We start from the raw sequence: 15,921 nt of genomic DNA on the forward strand, positions 1-15,921 counted from the left end.
GCTCAAACCCACACTTTTTCTGCCTCCTCTAGTGGTCAGCAGGAAAACTCTTTGGGGAATGGCAAAGCACCAGAGAGTCCTGGGAGGTGTGTGTTTGGAAAGCTGGGCTGTACCCCTCTTCTGGAAAAAGCACTCCCTGGCCTTTGACTGGGATACCTCACCTACAAGGTATCTTTGAACAGCTGTGTGGAGGGCGAGGGCAAGTCCCCCTGGAAGCTAAGGGCACCTACCAGATGTTGCACTCCACCTGAATGGTCTCACCAGCCTGGTAGCTGGCTTCATTGTGGACACACGGGCACTGATCCTTGTGGATGCAGCCTCCTTCGCCATCAGACACCAGCCCAGCCGGACACATGCAACCAGAGACACACTGGCTGCTATACTGTTGTGTGTGAGAAAAGACTCACATCAAAAGCCTGACAGATCCAGAGAGGCAGACAGACAGACTGACAGACAAAGGCAGACAGACTAACAAACAGAGGTAGACAGACAGAAAGAGGCAGGCAAACAGATAGACAGGCTGACAGAGAGACAGGTAGACAGACTGACAGGCAGACAGACACACTGATAGACAAAGAGGTAGGCAGACAGGCAGACCGACTAACAGATAGAGAGGCAGACAGACTGACTGACAGGCAGACCAACACAGAGGCAGACAGATAGTGACAGAGAGGCAGGCAGATAGGCAGACAGATTGCTGACTTGCCCATCAGCCCCGTGAGGACATACACTGCTCAGACAGAAAGCTGAAAGCACTGTAAGCTAGAGGTAAAATAAGGTGTTGAAAAGACCCTCAGTAAAGACTTCCAGTGAGTTCACTGCCTTTGGCAACAGAGGCCCGGACTCTGTGCCCCATGGGCTTCCCCTCCCTGCCTGTGCTGGGCAGCCTTGAGGTAGTGTGAAGGAAATGGGAGGTCATTTCCCAGAGGCTCAGGCCTCTGTCCTGCTCTAAGGCTCTCCAGATGGTCCAGATGCCACCAGGCAGGAAATGGCCAGCAGCAAAGATGTGGGCAGAGGAGGACCAATCTGCCCTGCTTATTCATGACTCTGTCATGAGGAAGTGTGCCAGACCTGTCCTGAGCAGGCAAGGAGTGAGAATGGGGGTGGACTGGTTGCATGACCAGGCAGGTTCTGTGTGTGTGTGTGTGTGTGTGTGTGTGTGTGTGTGTCTGTGTGTGTGCGCGTGCGCATGTAATAGTAAATGTAAGTGGATGTGAGTGTGTACATGCCTGTGTTAGGGTACAGGGGCACAAAACCTTTTGCCTGACCCCTTGATCCTACTTCTCACTCCTGTGTGCATGTACAGTGCAGGGGCGGTAGAGTGAGTAATGTAGGGCCCTGTGTTGGAATAGGCCTGGGCAGGGCTGGGTGCTCCCTGGGAGAAGCTCCCTGAGAGAAGGGGGGCCAAAGCTTCATGGGACACTCACACAGGCCATGTCCAGGGTGTGGCAGCTTTTTTGACACTCAGCCCCTGTCTGTCCTGCAGAGGCCTTGTTGCAGTCAAAGTAGACCATGGGAGCAGTGCAGGCTGGAATAGAAGGGGAAAGGCATGTTGTGAGCCTGTCTGGGAGCTATGGGCCTGTAGAATTCATTCTCATGGGCTGGGGCAGGGACAGGAGTCAGGCTGCCATGAGGACCCTTGCTCTCAGCTCATAGTTCAGCTATCTTGCCTCAGCTTCCACACAGGCAGGCTGATTGAGGTGCAGGAATGGGGCAGATGTGCAAAGGTTGCCAGGCTGCAAGTCATTCATGGAGCTCTGGAAAATGAGGAGATGGCCCTTGGGGGCCTCCAGGGCCCCTTAGAGTGCCTGTGTCAGCCCACGCCCCTGATCTGGGATCCTTCCTGATGGGTGCTTGCTCTTCTGGGCTTGGGCTTTTAGCAGGCCCCTGATGGCAGCCTGGCCACTTGACCAAAGGGCCAAGGCATGGCCCTCAGTGGGGCAGACCATAATACCAAGCACTTACCTGGCTTTGAGACCTGGCCTCCGATGCAGGTCAGTCTGCCCTGGGTACAAGTGCTGGAAAGAAAGAAGCAGACTGAGCCTTTTTGGGGGCCTCCCCTCTCTCGATGCTGCAGGGCACAGGAAGGGGCAGGCTTCTTACCACATGGCCCCATTTTCATGGACAGACTCTCCGTTGGGAACAGTAGATCCGTGATAGTAGCACGGGCAGCTGGCTGCGGGCACACATTTGCCAGTGTCATCCAGGAATGTGCCTTCCTGGCAGGCACAGCCATCCACAGGGCTGAACTTGATACTGCAGGTGACGTCGGGCTCACTGAGCGAGCGGCAGGTTGGCTGGCAGGTGGTGATGTTATAGCGGTAAGTCAGGGACTTGGGGCAGGAGGTCATGGGTTTGGCTGCAGATGAGAAAGGCACTGGAGTTAGTCAGAATGCAGGCCATGTGCTGGTCCTCCCAAAGCTCTTGAGACTGTGGGGACTGCCTTGGGTAAAGCACCTCCCCTCCCCACCAGTTCTCTGGAATTCCTGACCATTTCTTCATACAGAGCCAGCTGGGGGCACAGTGGAGAGAGCACTGGGTCCAAGTCAGGAGAACCCGAATCCAAATCCAGCCTCAGACACATACTAGCTGGGTTACCTTGGACAAGTCACTTAACCTCTTTCTGACTCAACCTCCTCAACTGTGAAATGGGAATAATAACAGCCTCTCCATCACATGATCATCCCATTCCCTCTATCATTCCCTCTCTGTGTTGCCCAGGTCAAGTCCCCTGCACACTTACTGCAGACCCCATCTCTCCAACCGCTCAGCAGCACTCCTTGGGCAGCACAGGCTTGAACATAGGAGGAGAGTGCCGCACACAGACAGTCTTCACTCTTCTCACAGTTGCACGTGTCAAACATGCAATTCTGGGGAGCAGAAAAGGCCCTCAGTGGCTCCCCATACTGCCCTCAGGGATCCCAGGAATTCCTCAAGCCCAGGTTTCTCCAGCCAGAGACCTGAGACTGGCCCGGGAGCCAAGCCAAAGTTCCCCATTCGGAGGCTTGATGGGGACGGAAGGAACTCCCATTATCCTTCACCACTGAGAGGCATGTTCCTCATTATTCCATTGGATTCCAAACCCGTGGGTTCCTTATTACCAACCCTAGGAGGCGGTGAGGGTACTCCAGGGTCTGGTCTCCCATCTAGGGTAGGGGCCAGGACCATGTTAGAGGGTGGGGAGAGGAGAGTCAGAGCAGTCTAATCCCAGAGGAAAGACACCATGCTCGGGGTCTGCACAAAGCACACCTATCCAGGAGTGGTGACCTGCCCTCAGGAGCCTGCTTTGTACTTGTACCACTCATCTGATCCAATGGGAAGTTCTGAGTTTGGGGCCTGGAGACTCATCTTAAGCCCTTTGCAGCTGTAGGACCTTGAACAGGTGCCTCTACCTCTGGTGCCATTCTCCCCACCACCTCAAACATAATCAGAGGACACAAGGACCCAGACCCCTGCCTCACCAGGCTGGTGTGAGCAATGAGGGGATTTGGGGAATGTTGAGGAGCTCTGCAGGAGGGGAGGGAAGGATGCTGGTTCCTCTCTTTGTGCCCAGCCCTCCCTCCCTGCCCTCCTTTTTCTCTGAACCCTGTGAGAGCCTCAGCCACTTGGCTTTGCCCAAAGATGACTGGTAGCTAATTACCGAGTGGTAAAGGTCAGGGCTGACCACTGTGTGGCACTTGGCAAAGAGTCCCTGAGGGTCAGTAAGCAATCCACACCAGCGCTGTGCATACTTCTCTGCAGACAAAAAGGACAGGGGACTTTTTGTTGGGAGCTGAGACTCACAGGCTGCAAGTCTCCCCAGGATCTGTGCTCATGTGGACTATGATCCCAGGATCCATCCCATAGGCAGTCTGTGCCTGCCTGAGAATTCCTGAACACTATCGCCAACACAGGCTCCTATGAGAGCCCTCCCCAGGAAGCCCCTTCCATGCTGGGGCCGCTCTCCCATTTGGGCAGTTCATTCTGAGTCCATCTTACGACTTCCCCCCGTCACTCTTGGGTGGCTCTTGGTGGCACAGCCCCTCTGGGGCTGAGCAGAGTAAGACTGATGCCTCCCCCACAAGACAGTCTTTCATACACATTCAGATGGCACTCACGCATACCCTGGCTTTTCTGTTCCACAGCCTCAATGCCCCCAGTCCCTTTAAGTGATCCTGACATTCCACGAGCTTGAGGCCTCTCCCCAGCCTGTTCCCTGCCCCAGATATTGCCCAGCTCATCGAGTGTGCTTCCTAAACCACAGCTCTCAGAGCAGGGTCCAGGCCTCCAGAGGAGGGGCTGATGTGAACAGGTGTGAATTCAGACAGTAGGCAGAGAGATAACTTGAAAATCACAAACTTGGCATTAGAAGTGTAGGTCCTCTCAGCTGGGTTTAAAAGCTAGCTCTGGGTCTGACCCTGGCAGGGAAGAGAGGACCTGATGCCTCCCAATTCCCAGAAGCTCTGCCTCTGGGCATAGCCCAAGAGGTTTGTATCATGCTGCTGCGGGGTCCATTTGTTGAGCTTGGAGTCCACTGTCTACTAGACCTTTGTCAGATGAGCTGCTATCTACTCTCTTCTAGTCTTATATTTGTAAAAACAAAATTTTTAGCCAAGTGTAAGACATTACATTTTTCCTTATTCAATTTTTATAATCTTTAAAGAAATCTTTCTTCCCAGTCCCTGGATTCTTTCCTCTCCTATCACTGGTAATTTTCTGTGCACATGCTAAGTTCTGGGAAGCCCTAATGTTGACATCACATGCCCAACAAACAGGACCCTAGTCTTACAAACCAGCTAGACTGGGGAGGGCGGTCTAAGAGGAGAAGGCTCTGGGTTTGTCTCTTATCTCACCTCCCCGCTGATTCACTGTGTGACCCTAACCCAGTCTCTTCCCTCTTTGGGCTCCCTCAGGGTCCTGCTCTCTCAGACAGGGGGCAAGGAGGGTGTTGGACCCTGACATCTATGAAGACCCTGCTAACCCTGAGAGTTTGTGGTTCAGTGAAATAACCAGCCCCCCAGGTCTTGATGTGGGGACAATGGACAGCCTAGTGCAGGGACGCAAGGTTGATGCCCTGCCTCTGACCCACACTGACTGTATTATCCTGGGCAAGGCTCTCTGAGAAGAAGCCGACCTGCATTGATGGGGGCAGTTTCATCACCTGGGAGCTCCCAATACCAACGAAGAACTGGCCCCTTGGTCAGGGGCCAGTCAGGGGCCCCTTTCCCCATCCCCCAGCTGTTCCCCAGTCTCTGTGTTGCGGAATACAGGTTCCCCCATCCCACCCCCACCACTACACAGCCTTCTTACCATTCTCCACACTGAGTGAGCACGGGTCTTCAAAGTGATTCTTGACGTTGGGGCAATCGGCTTGCGTCTTGTAGGTGTTGACAAAGGCAGCAGCTGTGCCTTCTACCACCCCACTCATGGTCTTGAAATCATCAGCCTGGATGCTGTTGAAATTCCCACAGAGACCTGGAGGAAGCAAGAGTCCAGTGAGCATAAGGCCATCCATCTGCCAGAGCCCTCAGGAAGGGCTAGAGGATGGGCATCCTCCACATACCGCAGGTCAGCCCCCGCAGGGACGGCTCCAGTCTTACAAAGACTTGCATGATGGGAACAAGCTGGATGGTCAGCTGGAGCCCCAGGTTGGTCTGAACAATGATGAAGGAGGACGAAGGCCTGAAGAGGGTGGCATTGCCTGCGGACAGAGAGCACGGTTAGCATGGGATGGGGGGAAGCCCCTGTCACACCCTCCCATGCCATACCAGTCATGGCCCTGCTCTCCTGATTACTAAGGGATGGAAGTTCCACTCACCTACTGAGACAGGAAGCTGGGTGTAAATAGAATTCACAAACACCTCCCCGGTGGACTTGACCACGATCACCTGCACAGGAGAGGGAGCAGAGAGCAGGTGGTGAGGGATGGCCCTCTCCCTGCCTGGGCTTCCGGAGAGAACCCTCCAGAGGGGAACCTCCCTAGACCAACATGGCCTGCCCTCTCCAGAGGATGCCAGTCAGCTTCCCCACACATTGGTTGGAGGGGCAAGGTGCACAAGAAATGCCAATGGCTGATTGATTGACTAAACTGACTGTGGTAAACTTGGGGAAGTCACTGAAACCCCTGGAGGCCATAGTAATGTTTGGTAAAGATATCCAGGGCCCAGCCTCTGCTCCATGAGAGCAGACTTGGGGGCCTCACTTCCCAGAGTGGTATGCCTGGGCCTCCCTCCTCATCCTGGATCCCCTCACTTCCCCAGAGCAGGAGTGCCTCCTTCCTCATCCTCATCCTCTCATCTCCTCATGTAGGGTGTACTTACGGTCTGCCCATCACCAACACTGAGGGACACACTTTTGAGGCAGGTCTCACTGTCAGTCAGTCCACACTTTCGAAGCTCCGTCAGGACAGTAAAGGCCTTGTCATCACAGGGCTACAGAGTGGAAAAGCCCCCAGACAACCTGTGAAAACCCCTTTGTACACAGGCCCTGGGCAGCAAGGCTGGGCTAGAGAGGGCCACCTGGCTGGCCTCTGATTCCCACTTTCCTGAACAACCTGGAACAATCCTGTCCCAAATTAGCACCATCTCAGGAGGTTTCTGAGCAGGTGCTTCCAATGCTTATGCCTTAGATAAGGCAGACCTCAACTTGCCTAGAAATAAAGCAGCAGGAGAGAAGAGGGGCTTCTTGGGAACAGCTGATGTGGGCTCCAAGTGGAGATGGGGCAGGAGGTAGGGAGAGCTTCCCATGTGCTGTGGGACACTTCCTGTGGTTTTGTCCCAGTGTGGGTGGAGGAGTGAAGCTCTAAGGAATTCACCTGTGCCTCAGACACTCTTCAGATAAGTTGCTATCTAGTGGTATGTGCACCCCCATCTCATGCTTGGGAGGTTTGTTACTTGACTTTGTGTCAGACTTTACATTTCCCTTTCATGAATTTCCCCTTCTAGATTCAGCCTGGATTTCTGGGGGCCCTGACTTAGTCCCCAGCATTTTAGCTCCTCCCAGCTCAGTGTCATTGGCAATTTTGACAGGCTGGCTGTCCTTCCTAATGCTGCTTCCTCGCAGCAGCCCAGGATACAAGCCCTTCATTTTGGCACTGAGGGAAATTGAGTCTCTGAGAGACCAGGGAATTCATACAATGGGAAGAGCTCACCTTTCTATGTTTCAAGAGGCAGGGCTCCCCCCACCCCCAGGCCTCTGGCTGGTACCAAGGTGCTTCCTCTGCCCTGTTTTGCCCCACTGGAACCCCTCTTCTGAAGGGGCTCCTGGCACCTGAGGGCCTTTACCTTGACCAAGACATAGCTGCAGTCCCCATGGACAGTGTAGTGTTTCTCATCAAAGGTGGAGAAGTGAGAGCCGCCAGTCACGGAGCAGGTTCCAGGGCAGGGGAGATCCTGGCAGTTCCACTGGCCTCCAGAGCAGGTGCTAGTGGACAAGGGAGACTTTCAGGAGCCCAGTGCACCCTGATGGGAGGCAGCATTGCCAGCTCCCCACAAAGGGCCATCCCCAGGGACCTTCTCAGTGGAGATGTGCAGCCTTTGGGGAGTTCAGAGCAGATAGTCACAGCTCTGGGAAAGCCAAGAACCACCAGCTCTGGGCTCACACTGATCACAGGGAGCCACCCAGTTCTAAAGTCCTCAAAAGCTCGATAAGCATGTGCCTCTCCAGGACCCTTTGAGGGACTGGGGCAAGCCTGGCTGTCCTCATTTTATAGCTGGAGAAGCAGAGGTAAGACAGGCAAAGAAGAGGGTTGGGTTTAGAATCAGAGGGTCCCAGTTCCAACCTTGCCTCTGGGAGTTGCTGGCTGTGTGTCTATGGCCCTTCTCTGTAAAATGATGACTCTGGACTAGAGGCCCCACCCTCTCTCAGTCCAAGGAGATGCTGACAGGTGGAGGGACTTGCCCATGGTCACAAGGCTAGTCAATGTCAGTAGTAAAATTTGAACCCGTGTCCAGACTCCCCCTTCAACTCACTTCCCCATGGTCATGGGCAGCCACTGCCTGGAATGAACCTACTCACTCACTCACCAGTTGGTGCATTTGGTGGAGTAGAAGGTTCCAGGGGAGTAGGATTGTCCATTGCGTGTGCAGAAGCACTGATTCACTGGGATGCAGCCTTGGCTGCTGATATCGTCCAAGACAGTTCCTAAAAGAAGCCAAGAGAGTGACTGCTTTGGAGCCCTCGTACCCTGCTGCCCAGACCTTGGTCTTGTCCCTCAGCAGGGACGAAAGGGCCATCATCAGGACCGACCTTCAGGCTCCTGATGGGCTTCCAGACACACCCACTCTACGTCCTTTCCTTGAGGCCAAGCCCCATCCAGCTCACTAACTCAGGGCTGGTGGGGGGTGGGAGTTGGTGGGCATTGCCCCTTAGACACCTTTTGTGACTCAGTTCTATGGAACTGCCACTGACCACAGCGTCATTAATACCGTATGTGAGCACTCCATCAATGCATTATCCGTCTGTCTCTATCTGTGTGTGTGTGTGTGTGTCTCCTAAGCAAAGTGAAAGTGCAGCAAACGTCAGGGGAAATGACTCCACACAGAGAGTTGCCCCAGCATAGGAGGGGCTTCCTCACAAGGTGCTGGGGGCGGGGGGCTCCCACCTAGGAGAGCTCAGAGCATAAGTTGCAGAAGCATTTATCAGGAGCATTGGAGAGGAAATTCTTGGTCAGGCACAGGCTGGACTAGGGATTCTTTCTGAAGGGACAATGGTCTCGGGGCAGGATGCCCCCCCTCACCTGAGCATGGGCCAGAGACGACTCCCAGGTTGGGCCCTGTGGGTGCTGCATGAGCAGACCCAGGCAGGACAAGGAGATCCTCGGTGCTGTCTGTGTGGAGGTGACGGGCACTCACCTGGGGGACAGAAGCAGCCGTCCATGCAGTGTTCTTCACAGAATGCTGACTGCTCAGGGTTGGAGCAGGTATCCATGCATGGGGACCGACATTCATGGTATTGCATATTCAGCGAACAGGTCTTGGCTGAAACAAGATAGAAGGAGAGACAGAAGGTCCCCAGCTTAATGTCCATCCTGAGCAACCAGGGACAATTGGACTCAAGAACTTCTGGGTCTAGGGGCTGAGGGGCAGAGCTACTCACGGCACAGATTGGGGGCCCTCCAGTTCATGGGCAGCCCACCAGCGTGGGCACACTGCCGGGAGTACTCAGTGAGGGTGCTGCAGATACAGGAGGTGTGGTGGCCTTCCTCACAGAGGCACACGTCCTGTCGGCAGGCCTCCACGTAGCTGCTGACATCTACCAGGGCGTGGCAGGCGAAGAAGGGGGCACTGTTGAGGATGGTCTCACAGACATCCTGGGGAAACAGGAAGGCAGCCCTGTTGGTGAGAGGCCTACCCTTCTCTACCCTCCCTCATCTGTCCCAAAGGAACCCCTGGAGGGACCAGGAGAGGGCCTGTCCCTCCGACTAAGGTGGGCTTACAGAGACAGCTGTGCAGTTGTGCAGGGCTGTTGGCAGGGGGTCTTGGCACTGTTCCATGGGTCCATCCATCTTCTGCATATTCCCAAACTGGACTGCACTCAGCCTGACATCTGTAGGAAGCAAGCAAAGATCAGCCTCAATTTCCACAGCAGGCATCCCTGAGCACTGCAGTGGTGTGAACCATCTGGGCACTCCCCAAGCCAAAATGGCCACATATGGCGTCTGCCAGAGAGTATAGGGTTCTGTCTGCCCACTGCTATACACACACACCACACATACACATACACACATATACACACATACACACACACACCTGCTCTCCCTGCACTTAGGAGGAGGGTGAGAAAAGATGTGATCCTCCCTCCTCCCCAGCCCTCCCTGGAGCCTCAGCCCCAAAGGCCTTGGGTCCTGAAGGCTTCCTTACTGTTGGAGAAGAACTCATTGTAGGTGGGGATGCCGTTGAAGTCCCCACAGAGGCCACAGGTCTGATTGGCGTACTTGTCATCCAGTTCCAGCTACAACAAAGTGGTAGGAAGATGTTGGCAGGGCTAAGGCCCTGCGGCATCTTGCTGTGGCCTGGCAGCCCTTACAGGTGAGCCGTAGAGGGAAGAGAGGCTGGACAAGAAACCCATTCTGGGGAGGGAGCCTGAGACCCCAAGGGACTGGACCAGACAAGCCAGAGGGCAGGAATGAGGTGTGGCTTCCCCGTGGGCATCAGGACCAGATTCAGGGCTGGAACCTCCAAGAATGGGTGGGCTTTGCCCCCAAAATCCTCTGGGTAGGAGTTCAGCCTTCATCAGCCTCCAAATCAAGTTCCCCAGACAAGCACCCCAGGGTTCTGTCTCTAGGCTAGACACATGGATGAGCCACAGGGTGCCTGGTGACCTTCAGCTAAGTTTAGCTGCTCAAGCAGCCCTCCACACTCTCCCTGACAAGTGGACATCTGCCCCCTCTGCAGGAAGGCCTTCAAAGGGGAGGAGCTGCCCCTCCCTTGCCTCACCCTCCCTCCTAGGGATGGTGGCTGAGAGGTTTGCCTTCTGGCCAGCCTAGATCCAGGCCTTGGGTCCTTTGCAGCATGGCCTTGGTTCTGCCTCTGGGTCCAGCAGAACAAGGCTAATCCCTAACCCTGGCAGCCTCTCACACTCCTGAAGGCTGCTCTGCTCCATCCCAGGCTCAGCCTCCCCACGTTCTCTGACCTGCACCCCAGAAGTGCCATGTCCAGACCTTCCCCAGCACAGAGCCACCCATCTCTGGACAATGGGCCTCCTTTCATCCCTTCCTGATACCCCCCCCCCCCCGCCATGGTGCGGGCCATTGTTAGTAAACAGTTGTTCTATAAACAAGGGGGGTCCAGAAAAGAGTAGCCCCTGCCCATGAGGAGGGTCCCTCCCCACCCAGTGAGAAGAGTCCTGGGGATCAACAGTGCAGGGATGCAGGAGGCTACCCTTACCAGGATCCCGTCATCTTGGCTCCACATAAATGTGAGGCCCAGCTTGGCCAGGACCTTCACGTAGGTGCCGCTGTTTTCAATCAGGATGCCAGATTGGCTGAAAGGCAGCTGAACCCTGTGGAGAAAGCAGGGTCTTCAGGAGGCAGGGAAGGGGAGGGGACGGGCTAGACTCCCCAGGAACAGTAGCCCAGACTAAGCCTTCTCAGGAGCTGTCCTGGGAAGGGGGTCCCTCTGCCCTATGGCCTGGCCAGACATGGAGAGGAGGGACACTTCCCACCCCACCTCCACCTCATGTCTTGGAGATTCGTTATTTTACAGATGAAGAAACCAAGGTCTAGTGAGGAGAAGGGGCATGAGAGCCTAGAGGTCATCTGGTCTGACCAGGCACCAAGGCTGGGAAGTAGGAGGGGGCTTGCCCAAAGCCACAGAATTCCAAGGTGGTGATGGAGCCGGGTCTCTGCCCAGGGGGATCTGGGGATGACCCTCTGCCCTCTGCTGGGAGGGAACTCAGCCCAGGGGGTCCCTCTGCCCTTTGTCAGGGTGAGGGGCACCCGTCCCTCTGCCCTTTGTCAGGGTGAGGGGCGCCCATCCCTCTGGCCCGGCACCGGCCCACACTCACAGCTTGTTGTTGACCAGGATGGTGCCCGGGCTCATTTCTACCACGGTCCCTTCCACCTTCAGGGTGACGTGGCTCACCACCGTGGTGGCATTGGGCCCAGGTGAGCGCCGCATTTGGATGTTGAAGTCCTCATAGGCAGACTTGCAGTGGGAGGAGAAGACGTAGTTGCAGAGGCCGGGGAAGCGGAAGACGACCCCATCGAAAGTCTTGTAATGAAAGCTGCCCCATGTGCTACACACTCGGTGATTGTGTGAAGGGCTGTAAGCTGTGGGGACCACACAGGTGTGAGGACCTGGCCCCCACACCCACCACAGGAGCAGCTGCCCCCTTTATGTGGGGAAGGAGGTGAAGGACAGGACAGAGACCTCCCCAGGGTCTCTCAGCAACTCTGTGTCAGATCTGGGCCAGGCCTCCGACTTCCTCCTGCCCTCAGCCCAGACGGGACTGTCTCATGCTCCAGGAGCCCCATAAGGCAGAAGTGTAAGCACAGCCCCAGGGAGCCTGGGCCCCAGCCTCTGGATTTGGGGCTGCAGGGGCCTTGTCCACTGAGACACCCTGGGTGTAGCCCTGAGCCTCTCCCAGGAACCAGCACACCAACCAGACCCTGCCCCCAGGGTCCATACTCACCCTTTATGGGAGGGATGGTGGTCATCACAGGCACGGTGATTCCAAGCAGGCTAACTGAGGAAGCTGGAGAGAGAGAGCCCCTGTCTGCCTGGGCACCATAGGCTCAACCATGGACACATGCATGCACATGCATACACATCAAACATGAGTGCTACATGTGAGGATGGGAATTCTCTAGCGGGGTTTGCTCCCACAACCTCCTCCTCCCACAGGCCTCCTGCTGACATTTCTGGAAGCTGATGTGTCTACACAGGCACCTTCAGCTCATCCTGGACCCTTGTTTGCATACATTCAGCTGGCCTGAAATTGCTTTAAGGGTCTCCCGATCTGGGTTAAGAGACTGGGCCAAGGCTACTGGCCTGAAGGCAGTTTAGAGGGGGTTGGCTCCAATGCTGTCTGCAGTCATTCTCTGACTGTGTCTCCCCATATGGGGCAGCTGGGGCTCCACTGTCTTCCCCCAGCCTCCCTCCCCCACCCCCAGGGAGCATGCAGTGGAGGGAGGAGAGCTGGGCCCCACAGAGTGGACCCAGTCTGGAAAGGTCTTCTGATCACTCACCATCCTGAAGTATGGCATGATGGTCATACATGAGGTCCGACGCATCGTGCTGAGCCTGCCCTGAAGCCCAAAGAGACAAGGGACCTTCTCTCAGTGGGGACCCAGTGGGGACCTCAGGCATCATCCAACCCAATGCCCTCTTCAGATGGAGGGGAAGCTGTGGCTCAAGAGGCCAAGGCTGCCTATGCCGTGAACATCCAGAAGATCTTGTCTTCTCACGTGAGTATGAGATTCCTTCCCTGGGCCACCCAGCCTGCCTCAGACTCAGCCTGAACAGGCATCGTTGGATTGGCTCAGAGAGGGCACGGCATTGATCCCTCCCCTCAACCCCCGGGCCAGGATACACATGGAAACATGCAGTGAGAATCACAAGGAGGCAAGAAAGGCCAGCTTCTCCTCCCTACCCCCCACAAGGGCAGAGGCTGCTCAGTGCCAGCCTGGCCCATCCAACCTTGCTGCTGCAGCAGAAGGCATGAGCCACTGGGCCTGGGAAAAATGAGGCCCCAGAAACACATGAGCTGGCACCCCATAATGAGCTGATGTAGGGTTGGATCCCAGCTCAGCCAGACTTCCTGCTTCTCCTTGGACCAGCCTTCCTCTCCCTAGGTTCTATGTTCTAAGGTCCCTCCCAGCTCTGACAGTCCATACTCTGTGTTCTAGGGTTCTTCACAGCTCTGATATTCCATGTTCCATGTTCTAAGGTCCCTCCCAGCTGTGACATTCCATGCTGCATGTTCTAGGGTTCTGCACAGCTCTGATATTTCATGTTCCACGTTCTGAGGTCCCTCCCAACTCTGACAGTCCATACTCTGTGTTCTAGGGTTCTTCACAGCTCTGATATTCCATGTTCCATGTTCTAAGGTCCCTCCCAGCTGTGACATTCCATGCTGTGTGTTCTAGGGTTCTGCACAGCTCTGACATTTCATGTTCCACATTCTGAGGTGCCTCCCAACTCTGACAGTCCATACTCTGTGTTTTAGGGTTCTGCACAGCTCTGACATTTCATGTTCCACGTTCTGAGGTCCCTCCCAGCTCTGACTCTTCTGTGTCCTATGTTCAAAAGTCCTTCCTTAGAGTAAGGTCAAATGAATACACTATTTGCAAAGTGCTTAGCAGAGTACCTGGCACACAGTAGGCACTTCATAATTGCGTATTCGCTTTGCCTTCTCTTCCCTGCTTTGCAATCCTGGAAGCCCTGCAGACATGCCTGTGCTGACCAGAGGCAGTGGCTCATAGCCTCTCCTGCCATGGTGGAGCCCACATGGGCCAAGGAGGTGACCTTGGAGGCCAGAGAGAGCAGAGGGCATCTAGGGCGACCCACCACTTTTCAGAGAAGGAAACTGAGACAAAATGTGGCAGAGTCCAAGCATAATGAGAGAGAGGGATTCAAACCCAGGTACCTCCACATCCCTGATGAGTGGCCATGCAACCACTGCTTGGAGATTCCCCAGGGATGGGGAACTCACTACCTAAACAGACCAAGACAGCCTGACTTTGCAGCTTCTCCCCCATTCAGCACTGTACCACTATTGCTCCCATCCTTGCTCTCCCACCGAGTAGAGAGACCCTCTCAGTTTGAGGAAGGGAAGTTGAGCCTTGCTTCTCAGGGGCCTTTAAGAGCCGGGCAGACGTGACACCCCTCCCTCCCAGCCTTTCTCTTTCCATCCCATTGGTGCAGTCCCACCCCATTTCTGATAAGATTGGTGACCTGCCTGGGCCCTGGGAAAGAGCTGACACTTAGCTACCATGATCTGGAGGTGGCAGGGGATTTGTAAGGCCTGAATCATCACTGGTTCTAACTCAGGAAGGAAGGGCATGGCCCAGGGAGGCAATGCCAAGACTAGGGATGGACACTCCAAGCCCCCACTAGCTAGTCCATGAAGGAATGCCAAGAGCCCAAAGTGAGGGAGGAATGCCCAGCATTTCGGCCTGTTGGATGTCACTGCAAGAGCGGGTAGGCACCTATGTAGTTTGATTGGAGAGACACCAGCAAGTCCTTCTGTGGCCCTGGGCTCAGCTCCTTGCGGCCTGAGATCCTTGGGGAGAACCCCTTTGGCTTAGCTCAGGAGGGTGGAGCCAATGTCTCCAGAAGGGTTCCATTCAAAATTGGGGACTGTCACTAAGACTGGACTTGAGTGGGCTGGCCAGCTGTTACTTGGGATGGGCAGAGAGCAGGGTCTGGAGGCTGAACCCTGGGCCATCACAGGGGAGAGGTCTAGAGGGGCTGGGCTAGAACAAGCCCAGACAGATGGCCAAAGGAGCACCCAGCACATTTAGTCACTGGCAGGGGACAGGGGAAGTGACCCCCAAACTATGGTCTGCTGGCTCAGGGACCTTCTACTGATGTGTGAAGGCTGCATGCACATACATCATATGTATCATATACATGTACACATAAGTACACATGTATGAACATCAGAGCCTGATCAGCTTTGGGAATCTACCTTCCCCCTCATCTGTGGGTGTCTGGATAGAGGCTGCGTGGGCCCCTTCTGGATCTCAGTCTGAGAGGGCTGTGGACACTTCCCAGGTACAGAAGAAATCAGCAGGAATAGTGGGCAGAGGGACCCAGATATCCAGCCCTGCCGCTCTCTGGTTCCTACCGAGAAACACTGGGATGGAGATGGAGCTCTGGCAATGGCAGTGTGGGCCTCCCATCCCATCTTGAACCAGCCATCCCTCCTTCCCATCCTGAGGAGTTGTGGAGGGAAGGAGCAGCCTGCCAGCCCCCTGAGACCATCTGAGGAGCCCTGGCAGACCTGCATGCCCACCCTTGGCACCCATGCTAGCCACGGGGTCTTGGGTCATGACAAGGGTGCCCTGAAAGCATATGGCTGCCACTCTGACAAGTAGAGAAGGGCAAGGGTTGCAGAGACGTCTCCCAGAGGGGACAAGGCTCTGCAGATTGGGAGGCTGACCAGTCAGGCGGAGAGGACCCTACCTGGCTGCTGCTGTTGCTGCCTGGAGGAAGAGGCAAGTAGGAGAAGGGCCCAGAGGGGCAGGGCTTGCCACTGGCGGGCACCCATGGTGGCTGAGCTCCACCACAGGGAGAAGGACTGGCCTCTGCAAAGGCAGCTGCCCCAGGAAGAGCCTTATGTAGGCCCAGGAGCTCTCTTTGGCCCCAGCCCAGCTTACATGGGCTGGGAGGGTGAGGTGAGGGTGGGGCCTGCCACTCTGCCTCTCCCTCCAGCAAACAGTGGATGTGCAGGTGGCGGGGGGAAGCCTGGCACCTGGCCGGGCATGTTTGCACACAA

The 15,921-nt window shown here is 55.5% G+C and overlaps 1 protein-coding gene across 1 annotated transcript in view; it reads right to left on the reverse strand.

The window, feature by feature from the left end:
* The window catches only part of MUC5AC (mucin 5AC, oligomeric mucus/gel-forming), a 50,938-nt gene extending 35,245 nt beyond the window's left edge, over positions 1 to 15,693 (reverse strand). The window contains exons 1-21 of the mRNA XM_072637958.1: positions 15,609 to 15,693; positions 12,668 to 12,727; positions 11,925 to 12,174; positions 11,485 to 11,811; positions 10,866 to 10,980; positions 9,840 to 9,930; positions 9,416 to 9,525; positions 9,076 to 9,289; positions 8,832 to 8,957; positions 8,004 to 8,121; positions 7,263 to 7,401; positions 6,300 to 6,410; positions 5,798 to 5,867; positions 5,543 to 5,680; positions 5,290 to 5,454; positions 3,641 to 3,735; positions 2,744 to 2,870; positions 2,104 to 2,359; positions 1,966 to 2,018; positions 1,428 to 1,528; positions 231 to 382 (exon numbers count right to left, since the gene is read on the reverse strand). Of these exons, the coding sequence (XP_072494059.1) occupies positions 231 to 382; positions 1,428 to 1,528; positions 1,966 to 2,018; positions 2,104 to 2,359; positions 2,744 to 2,870; positions 3,641 to 3,735; positions 5,290 to 5,454; positions 5,543 to 5,680; positions 5,798 to 5,867; positions 6,300 to 6,410; positions 7,263 to 7,401; positions 8,004 to 8,121; positions 8,832 to 8,957; positions 9,076 to 9,289; positions 9,416 to 9,525; positions 9,840 to 9,930; positions 10,866 to 10,980; positions 11,485 to 11,811; positions 11,925 to 12,174; positions 12,668 to 12,727; positions 15,609 to 15,693 (2,903 nt within the window). The remainder of the gene's footprint in view (positions 1 to 230; positions 383 to 1,427; positions 1,529 to 1,965; positions 2,019 to 2,103; positions 2,360 to 2,743; positions 2,871 to 3,640; positions 3,736 to 5,289; positions 5,455 to 5,542; positions 5,681 to 5,797; positions 5,868 to 6,299; positions 6,411 to 7,262; positions 7,402 to 8,003; positions 8,122 to 8,831; positions 8,958 to 9,075; positions 9,290 to 9,415; positions 9,526 to 9,839; positions 9,931 to 10,865; positions 10,981 to 11,484; positions 11,812 to 11,924; positions 12,175 to 12,667; positions 12,728 to 15,608) is intronic.
* Between the last annotated feature and the right edge of the window lie 228 nt (positions 15,694 to 15,921).

Source organism: Notamacropus eugenii, chromosome 2 (genome assembly GCF_028372415.1).
Source record: "Notamacropus eugenii isolate mMacEug1 chromosome 2, mMacEug1.pri_v2, whole genome shotgun sequence".
Classification (NCBI taxonomy): Eukaryota; Metazoa; Chordata; class Mammalia; order Diprotodontia; family Macropodidae; genus Notamacropus; species Notamacropus eugenii.